General features: G+C 41.0%; 1 protein-coding gene across 1 annotated transcript in view; it reads right to left on the reverse strand.

The window, feature by feature from the left end:
- Nucleotides 1-1,062: 1,062 nt before the first annotated feature.
- Nucleotides 1,063-10,750, reverse strand: part of stk17al (serine/threonine kinase 17a like) — an 11,227-nt gene continuing 1,539 nt past the window's right edge. The window contains exons 2-7 of the mRNA XM_005920339.2: nt 8,294-8,506; nt 4,722-4,866; nt 3,794-3,920; nt 3,634-3,682; nt 3,158-3,337; nt 1,063-2,467 (exon numbers count right to left, since the gene is read on the reverse strand). Coding sequence (XP_005920401.1) covers nt 2,182-2,467; nt 3,158-3,337; nt 3,634-3,682; nt 3,794-3,920; nt 4,722-4,866; nt 8,294-8,506 — 1,000 coding nt within the window. The 3' untranslated portion in view covers nt 1,063-2,181. The remainder of the gene's footprint in view (nt 2,468-3,157; nt 3,338-3,633; nt 3,683-3,793; nt 3,921-4,721; nt 4,867-8,293; nt 8,507-10,750) is intronic.

Consider the following 10,750-nt stretch of genomic DNA (forward strand, 5'->3'; position numbering starts at 1 on the left):
AACTTTTCCACAAATATATCATATCTATGTTTAGATATGTAGCTCTGTATCATAATAAATCCAAGTGATTCATGTCAAGACAAAAAAAAATAACTAGCAATTTAAATTCTATTGACTGACAAAAACAGCTTTAGTGGACCTTCCTTTTGCTTAACAGTTCTTTCATTTCAGTTTGGAAAGCATTGAGTTCCCTCACCACCCAACCCAGTTTTATTTGAAAGCTGGAATGAAGAAAAGAAACGGCCATTAAACTACAATCAGGCACCGTGCCAGTACCTGTATGTAACATGCTGACGTCATACTGTGACGTTCTTATTTTAGTTCAGTGTGTTAGCATCCTAACATTTGTAGAATAGCGGAAAAAGAAAAAACGAATAAGCAATAGATCGAAGCATCGCTCATTTTACTAAGATACTGGAAAAATGTAAAAACTTTGACGTCATGATGATGGTTCTAAGAGGAAAAGATAGATTTATAAAGATCGATTGTCTGGAATTCATGATTGTTTATTTTTAGTCAGCCTTCTCGGAAGAGCTCAGGCCCACTAACTGGATCTCATTGAATTACATCATAAACATGTTATTACATTTTTTTAGTTTTTCCAGAAAGCATATTCTCTTATTGCTGCTACGATAAAGAAAAGGAAAGGGAGGAGGAAAAACTCACCACAACCAGACTCAATATTTTGATACAAAATTCAAATGTATTTCTCATGATTGTTAAATTTCATAATGCAAGCCATCAACATTTATTTATTTTAACATAACGTCCACAAGGACAAGTGCAAACCTTCCTGAAATTCGAGAGGCGAAACACAGTAATACATAAAAGTTAACAAAGTTACCAAATACAATATAATGACATTAACATCTATACAATGATAAAACAAAACGACAACAAAATTTTTTTTATTACAAACTCAATATACATTTTCAGTACTTTCTTTTGAGAAAATGTCAATTTTCTGCTCCCGAGCATCTAAAGGCAAACATCACATATTCAAAGACATCTTGGGCTTCAGTTTTCCGTGACATTATATTTTATTCTGTTCCATATTTAATGAAAAAAAAAAAGAAAAAAAAAAAAAAAATTCAGCCCCTGCGATTCCCTCTTTCCAAGGCTGATGTCACAAAATTTGTCGAGCATGATATCTAATGGCAACCTTGCAGCAAAACAAAAAACAAAAAACAAAATGTGCAACTTGTGCAAAGGTCAACAAAACCGACAAAAAAAAAAAAAAAAAAAAAAAGGTAAAAATTTCAACTGTAACATTAACAGAAGTGAGGTTAAAAGAGTGGCACTTAATGAAAAAAATAACAGGTCACGTGACAAAAACAGAGGGTGTTGCAGACTGGTTAATATGTACAGTACATCGTGTGACACCTAACTGTGCTTGATGAGCCTTTGGTTTTACACAAAAGTCCAATAACAAAATAAAAGTGCTCATGATTGTCCTCAATAATAACAATGCTACCATATCCATCTTAACCTCAGGCATCGATGTGGCTTTGACCGTTTGAGGGGCTAAAATGGTACAAGACACATTAATAAACAATACAGTTAACGTCTGGCTTTCGCATAGGGCGCTGCTCATTGCTTTCCATTCTTTTTCTTAAGTAGATCCACCTGTCAGAATGCTTTACTTTCTTCAACTCGTCACAGAAGGTCTGTCTGGGTCACTGAAACGTAACTTGTTTAGATGAGAGCACACACTGAGTGAAGTCATCCAAAGAAGTGGGAGGCCATCTCTCCTCTGAAACCCCGTCCGAAGGCTAATTGGGGATAAAGCAGTATGTGTGCAGGGGTGAACTAGCCAGTGTTCAGCTGAGCCAAGTTCAGATTTATCACATAAGGCAGCAGTGCAGTCCTCAACAAAGTCCTTGTTTTCTCCCACTCCTTTGTCCTGCATCTTCAAGCCCTCTCATATTCCTCCTGTACAATCATTCTAACTAGCACTGAGTAGCGTGTATTATTTAACATATACACAGTGACACACACAGGCGCAGGCAGAGGTATCAAGCTCACAGACGTCGCAGCAGTAGGAGCAGGCGGGCAAACTGCAGCCACTCAAACACGGTCCTGGTTCCGATCAAAACCAAGCACCTCAAGGCTTAAAGGTTTTCAGGTTCTGCTCCATGGAGTTTCAATTTACTGAGTCCCTTTCCAACTGTGAAACATCAGTCAGCAAATGAGCTCCTGCTGGATTTCGGGTCTTGTGCAGAAAGGGGGCTCACTGAAAGAGAAGGCGCCACGGCCCGCCTTCAGCTCACCTTGGCCTGGGCACCTGAGAAATGACCCAATCACGTCTAGCTCAGGGGACGGAGCTGGACTCTCTGGTTCCGATTCGGACTGACTCGTCTCCGGCTCATCCAAAGAGGACGGCGACCTGTTGTGGAGGTGTGGGTGGGAGTGAGGACAGGAGTTCAGCCAGGGGTGATTGAGACATTCCTCTGCTGTGGCCCTCTTCCTGTATACACAAACACAATAACACTGTGCATAAGTGGGAAAAATCCCAGAGACATTACATAACAGATTGATTGCCTAGATCTTCAGATTCACTCAAGACATTTTCTTACAAGTTGGCCAAATTACTTTTCAACATTGGGCACGAAAAGCCACAAAGACGACGCCATTTGCTGTCAAGATTTTTTCCCCTCCGTCTCTAACCGATTACTCAGACGGTGAAATATCTGCCTTTTTCCAGTGCTGCCACTGTACTCCTGCAATTAAATGATACTGACTGGAGATTGTGTGTCTGCATCTGCTGATGCTTTTCTAAACACATTAAGGTATCTTTTTTAAAGATCTTTGAGAGGTTCCGCTGAATTTAACGAAATGGTAATGCAGGGAAAAGGTAAGACGTGCATCAGTGTTTGATCTAACGTCAATCCAAAAATGCTGAACTAAAAGTTTGCTAAATGAGTAAAATTCACAACCAGCATTTGCAAGAAAGGAAACGACTTCTCGCCCAAGTGACGCAAATCTTGTTACCACAAACGCTCATTTAGACGTGTGCCGACGTGTGCTTTCGTGCTGGTGTGAACCTGACTCACATCCTTGGTGTGTTAATCTGCTCAAAGTGATGCTGATGGAAACTCTCCACATTAAGCCATAACATCTATTCATCTTCACCTTTACTGTTTAAAAAGAGCCTCACCTTGGGTTTTTAACCAACAAAGATTTGATGAAGTCAACAGCCAGCGAGGAGATGCCCTCGAATGTATCCGGTGAATAGTCCATGTTGACTTGAGAGATGTTGAGGAATGTCTCCTGTTTGTCAGCACCCAGAAAAGGAGACTCGCCCGTGAGCATGACATAAGTCAGAACCCCAATACTCCTGGTAAAGAAGAAGGAGAAAGGAGAAGGTGTTTATGGGGCAAGTCATTGTCGTTTATGATTACGCAGTGTGTTGCAAAGCCCCACACATCTGGCTGGCTTCCACTATTCTATGATGAGCCAATTAAATGCAAGTATGTAGCAAGGTTTGTCTTGTGGTCAAAGGTCTAGACACAAAATTGTCTTTTGCACGTTAGGGAGGTGATGTCATTGTCTTGAATATTTATCTAGATTAAATTAGCTGTGTGTGGAGTCCTCTAACATGAGTGGAAATACTATCTAAAGTAGCACACTTACCACATATCTGTAGAAGTGCTAATGGGTTCATAGTTCAGGATCTCTGGGGCTGCAACAGAAACACATGGCCAAAGTTAGTCACCTTAAAATGTGCTCACATTTTAAAAAAGAAAAAGAGACATGTAGTTTTGGGTAATTTGTAGCTGAAAGCAGGACTTACCCACATACTCTGGGGTACCCAGGATCTCCCTGACTTCTGTGATGTTGTCCATTCGTCTAGACAAGCCAAAGTCCACAATACGAATGTCCCCTAGAGGTGTGGCACTGGTCAGCAAGACGTTCTGAGGCTGGAGAGGGCACACATGCGGATTAGGCAAAGGTTACATAAGGAGATAAAGACTGATTGCCGTATTTGAGCAGCCTGAGGTAATCAATTACGCATCTACAAGTCAAAGCATTTGGGAAAACTGATCCTGACAGGATTAGGGGTCTAGGTCGTCAGTCAACTTGCTAGCTGGGCCTTTGAGCCCAGATCATCCAATAAGCCTATCAGACAATTCTGAAGAGAGGTAAAGGCATTTCTGCCAAACACTTAAATGGCTCTATGGTTAGTCTATGTAAATACTGTAGTGTACATACAACCTAAATCCGGGCCAGGCTGGCCTAATGCCAGATTTAGCTGGAACAATGGGATACATACAAGAAAGAAATCCAAATATCAGACTTGAGCCACAGGAATGCTTCGATAATGAATGATTTCTCTTTTGAAAACAGTTTGACACAAGATCTCAAACATTTGAAAGCCCTTCTAAAACAATTTAGTGCATCTCAACGGATAATTTTATCTAGAACACATTGTGTAATGTGTAACCAGAAGCCCGACGCATCACGATTAATTCGTGAAATGCGAAGAAAGGAGACGTGAAAGAAAAGAAAATCTCAGTGATGGCTGCTTTGTTACCTCAAGACACATCAAAGAAAACATGATAGTTAGGTCAGATGCTTTTATAAAGTGATTCCTCACGGGAACAAAGTCGTGGCACGCTGAATGAGCTGTGGTTGCATAAGAGAAATAATATCTTCCCCATTCTGACTCTTGAGAGAACGCACCGTCCTATATTTGTCATTAACATTTCTTGTGCATTTACCTTCAGATCCAGATGCACCACATTATTCCGATGCAGAAAGGCCACCCCGTTCAGGATCTGCCTGGCCAGTCGTATCACATCTTTCTCTGTAAAGGCTTCGTCGTTGTCCGCAACACACTGGTTGAAGATTTCGCCACCGGCGGCACTGGAAGAAAAACACAGGAAGGAAAACTGAATAAAAAGAAACTAAGGATAAGATGAGAAGAACATAACTTTGAGTGGATAACCACCCAGTGAAGTTTAGCTTGGCTCACTTTCATTTGCACTTGTAATAATAAATTGCTCCTCGAAAGTTACAAACACACCCTTCCACTCAGTTTCAGTCACATAAGTTGGCAATGCAAATTATCAACCTATCGCACAAAAAGGGAAAAGAAAATATAAAGCCATTACTGCTTTCTTTACAATTATATAACCATTTCCCCCTCATTTGTGTTAGAGAAACAAAGTTCATCCACATCTACACACTGCAAGCGAGTCCAACATAAATCAGTACAGTGTTAGGTACCCCGCCTGTGTGAGTACTTTCCTCTTGTCAGGAATATTGCAGAGATAAGAATGGTCATATCAGCAGCTTCAGATAAGCTCCTTCACAACCTCATATACTGAAATAAATTCACTAAAACAGGGGAAGGAAATAGACAAAAAAAATAAAAACACCCGCCACCTAACCACTTTGTAAAAATATTTTAACAGAAAGAAAGAAGCAGCGAAGTGTGAAGTTTGTACCCGCTCTGTATGAGCCTCAGCATGCATCGTTTTCTACTCCTTTACTCGAAACAAACTGCTTGCTCATTTTTGAGTAATAGTAAGATTCCTGCATAGCCCTGCTGTGCTTGTATAACAACGTTAAGTAATGTGGAGACATGGTGGATTTATGTTAGGTGCTCCGTCAGTTCTAGCAATGCACGAAGCTGACAGTCGACTCCCTCCAAAAAACACTGCAACCATATGTGGGGGATTTAGAAAGCAGACATGCTTTTTATCTTCAGAGGAAATTTTTTTTTGTTCCAGCCCTGGGCACAAATGTTACATAAGCTGCACCTTCCAGTCCCCGTTAGGTCCTGGGCATGACTGTTATACAAGCAGCACCTTAAAATCCCCGTTAGCCTTCTCAACCTGCCAACTTCAATAACCTGAGCAGTAAAAATAGAAAGCATTTTGTTTTGGGTTTGGGCACTCTACCTCTCTCAGACCCAATTCTTTTTTTAAACTCTTAGCAATAAATACTTGCTTGCTGTAAACACAGTCAATCCCAGCTGATGACCCCCAGAGTACTTAAGAGCAGTGGCTCAATAGGTTTACGCTGATCTGCACATGTAAACCAAATGAATGCAAGCTGGCTATTGATGCCTTCATGTGGGTGAAGGAACTGAAGGAATAAGTTAGTCTGATGGATACTTTAATGATCCTTGCTTTCAAATCCTAATAAAGACCATTTGCATATATTGTGGCCAAGAATGACAGGCTAATTCCCTGAAGTCTGAATATTGTTGCTGTGCTTTGGAAGTTGATGCATTCCCTACTTTAGAATGCAGGCAGACATCCTCCCTACAACAGTCCAAAAGAACAAACCTATCACAACCACACTGTTTGAGCTAAATAATTGGTTTATGACAAGAGTTAAGAACAGCTGACTCCCACCCAAACTCTGAATGCATAGATAAGAAAGCAAAAGGGGCAAAACAAGTCAATCCTCTGTTTGATTAGTAATCATTCTTTTTGGCTCATTACTCCATGATAGCCCTCTGTCACCTAGAGCATGTTTCAGTTAAAGTCCAGTACAGCCTGGGTTATGTTGCATAGCATTTAGGAAAAACTTTGCCCCCCATGGAGAACCTATCTCACTGATTACCTCAAGTTACTCTCCACAAAAAGAACTTAGAGGCGATTTGGTTTTCATGACATTGATCATGTCTAAAACTAGTCATTACCCTGGGGGTTTCTTTGGTACTGACGCATGCTGGAGCTGTATTTTTGAAGATGATTAGACTTTGACTTCATTTCTCTAACATTGACAAGGAAGTGGTTGTGGCTACAAAAAGTGTGTGTGCACACGACATTTTACCGGCATGGCTGTGTGCTACTTTTGGGAGCTGCGCTTTGCTTGCTGCTTACATTTAAACCCACAGGAAATGGAAAATGGTTTGCAATTCTTGAAACTCATGCCGAGGTCAGACGGTTTGTGAATGCAGTTTTTCATTCGCTTGCTGTTAGTTCTTCTGTAGCTTTTAGGACATGTAGCAGAAGATAACTGACATTTAAAAAAAAAAAAAAAAAAGAAGCTTTGTCTGAGCTAAGATGTCGTGCATGCATACTCTGCTTCAAATCCCAGCGCACCAACAACTCCCAGCGTAACTTCTTTGGCGGCTGAAGAGGAAATGTGGGCCACTGTAGACTGACCTCCTGCTATGTTTTCTCTGCAGGCATGCAGGGGTGAACTATGGTGCTACTTCCCCTTTCGCACTTTAGTCAAGAGGTCAAACATAGCCTTCCCCATAGAGAAGCTTTTGTTCTACAGAAGCATTCCATGTCTGGGAAGGGAATAACTGGAGTGGATCCTGAGCAGGAGAAGGATTTCTGCCTGAGAAGTGAGCAGTTGTGGAACAGGGTCCCTGGAACATGATTCAAGGACAAACTCCTTTGTGTAATGAGGGAAGTGAGGTGGTTAAGATGCTAAGGGATCTTTCTAAATCCTAATTAAAGTGTTTCATGAAAGGGGTTTGATGACACTCGCTAGATACCTAAAGATTTTTAATACTGAACCACAGTATTAAAAGCCAAATGCTGAATTGACCTTGTTAGGGAACTGAATCAGCAGTGTGAACCACCTGCTGTGTTCACATGCATGTTTGAGAGTCATCACTGCCTTAACCAGATTCAAGCGGTAGCATCTAAATGAGTAATCCATAGCTTAATGTTGTCATTTTTACACAGTAAGCATGCTGCAGTTTTACTGTGGCATTTAAAGTGACACTTCATCACAATCAGTAAGCGTAACAAGAAACTGAGGTGTTCACGCTACAGCGAGACGAGCGACTAACCACAGACACAGAGAATTTCCATTTAAGGTAGAGACCATGTTAAACTAGTGCAAGCCTGTGCATTTCACACGTGGGTGTTTTTTTTTTTTTAAGAACTAGCAACTTGCCTAGAACTATGCCAGGAAATACTTCCTTTTTTTTTTATTATTCTTGCAAATCAGCCGACCATGCTGCATAAAATCTAATTATTCACACAGAAGCACCAAGCTCTGACGTTCTTATCTTGCAAAACACAGGATGTTGCATGACGTATGTAAGATCTGAGGCTTTTCCAACTAAACCTGTGCTTATGAAAAAGAATTATTTGTAAGGTACACCTGGGAAACCTGCGCAGAGCCTACCCCACCTTTCTCTTCACCAATACCTGGTGACCTAATCACCCCCCTCAAGTTCTCTGCTATGGCTCAAACACTTAGATTCAGGAAGAATTATTTAGATTACTGCTGTATGATGCCATTAGCTATCCAAACCACTGCTAGTTTGGGAAAGAGAGTTGAATATTTGTGATGTAGAACATTAGTGACTTACCACTCGAGAACGAGAATGATCTCAGTGCTGGTTTCATAGACTTCATGCAGTGTCACCACAAAGGGGTTTGCCTTGGCCAGCTCCAGCACAGCAATCTCATTTAAGATGTCCATGCGGCAGTCTTGGCCCTTCCGTCGCTTTCGCAGGAACTTGGCAGCATACTGCTTCCCTGTCGCCTTCTCAATGCACTTCTTCACAACTGCAAACTTTCCCCTGGGAAACAACAACAACAAAAAGAGCAACAGAGTGTTTAGCCATGAAGAAAAATCACAACCACCTTCCTGTGTTTTTTTTTATTTTTTTTTTATTTATTTACTTATTTTTTATTTTTTAAATTTGTTTAGACATTGGTCTATTTCCTTTTCAAATTGTTACTGGGTTAAATGTAGGTCACTTAAAATGCATACAATCCACTCAATATTTGACTGTTAAGAAGACATGAGGCATTTTGGAAAGGCAACCCAATTGGCTACAAGTGCAACAGCGAGGGTGCGGTTATGGAAAAGTCCAGAGATAAGGTGCTTATGTGGCATCATTTGAAAAATTTAGACCGTTATTCACCACTGATATGCTGTGCAAAGGAGGCATTCTGTTGATAGATCCCCCTTCTTTCTCCTGTTCCTCTAGCCTTCAGGAGGGTCTGAAGGAGAGCAGATAAGGCTGACACTTTTGGCAAGAGCGGCAGAATAGAGGGCAGGGCTCTGATAAGGGTATTGCGACTTTGTAGGTCAAGCAAAAACAAAGAGATGTGACAGCTTGGTTGCATAATGTCACTGGTAAAACACAGCATTAAGACTATCTACATTTAATATTAATAAACATTGACTCCCCCCCCGAATGTACATTAATAGAGTCATAAAAGGTGCTAAGGGTCAGCTGTGGGTGAGGGCAGGATGTCCGATGTATTCAGAACTGCATTTGGGTCAAACCAACACAATCACCAGCCGTCTCTCCCAGGCTGAAAATGAGGCCTTGTGCACCACTTCCCTTTCTTCACAGCTGACAGCAGCAGGGACAAATGGAATTGTGTTGACACCTCCACCCAGACCCTCAGCCAGAGACTGCTTCTGCATTGACAGTCGTACAAAAGCTGACCAGTCAGCTAAACACAGCAGTCCTGAGACCAAGACCACCCACATGAATGTGACTGAGCAGGCCACACGCTGGGGGGGGATGTCACAGTTTGACAGTCGAGTTAGAACCCAAGCAACATGAAGACAGTCACTGTAATCTTAACATCTACACCTAACTAACATCTCAGTGTTTTCTTAAACTACACTTTAGACACAACACACAAGGCTTGGGGAAAGTGAGCAAAATATGCTAGAAGATAACTAAATAAATGAAGCTATTTTTCCTCCCACACAGTATTGCTTAAAGCTGACTGTGCTGCTGACCAAAAAACAGCTACTGTTCTGGATGGAGTCTGGTTGTGTGCTGGCTGCCACCCCATTTCCCAGTCTCGCAGTGTAGTGACGAGTCATTGTTCAGACTGAAAAGGCAAAAGCCATCAGGGGCTTTTCATCCTTAATTAGCCAAGTTCAGAGCTGTGGGCTGGGTGCTACATATTAGAGTGAAAAGAAATGACTAGTGGTTATTGAAAAGGGCAGCCCGGGGGGGTCCGTTCAAAGGCGGACAACAGGTCAGAGGTTACTAAACAAGGCCATCTTGTAGCCGACTATGTTCACCAGGAAGATGAAAAGAATATTTTTGTTATTAAAAAAAATAAAAAAAATAAAAAAAATATCACGCTATAATTTAACATTTTAAAAAATACATTTTTGCTTTTTTGGATTAAAAATACCAACATCTCACTGTTAACACAGAAAGGTCTTAACATACTCTGACTAATGATGAGAAGTGCTTTCTCAAATAATCAGCAATTGCGGTTATATAGTTCAAACAGTTCTCTTCAGGAACCTGTCTGAAACTCATCTGCTATCAATCACCAAATTTACTGTGACACAAAACATTCCTTTGCGCAAGATGGCGATAATTTGATTAAGAAACTGGTTTCCTGTGCAGTTTGCATTTTGTCTTCCCCAGAGGCTCACTGACTCATGTCTGAAGCGTAATGAAAAATGACAGCTCTTATTTGCCTTTTTCACAGACAGTCTGACACACAACCTGAGTTCCTCTTCCGGCTTTCAGGTTGCCCACAACATATTTTGTGCCATTTCTGCAGGAAACCATGCAGAGCGTGATAATGAGAAGGCTTTAAAAAAGGGTCAGGAGGCATTTTTTTTTCTGCAAACGTTGAATTATTGCCTGGTATTTACAGTTGAAATGTTCGGCATTCAAATGTACAATAAAGCTGATCTCCTGCCATGCGGCACTTACGTACATTCCTGCACCTAATGTGATTATGAAGCCTGATCTCAGGATGTTGTTGATCTGAAGTCATGGGAAAGGGAGTAAAAACAAAAAAACAAAAAACAAAAAACAAAAAAAAAAAAA

This window comes from Haplochromis burtoni, unplaced genomic scaffold (genome assembly GCF_018398535.1).
Source record: "Haplochromis burtoni strain Fernald_Lab_line unplaced genomic scaffold, NCSU_Asbu1 Contig_21, whole genome shotgun sequence".
Taxonomy (NCBI): Eukaryota; Metazoa; Chordata; class Actinopteri; order Cichliformes; family Cichlidae; genus Haplochromis; species Haplochromis burtoni.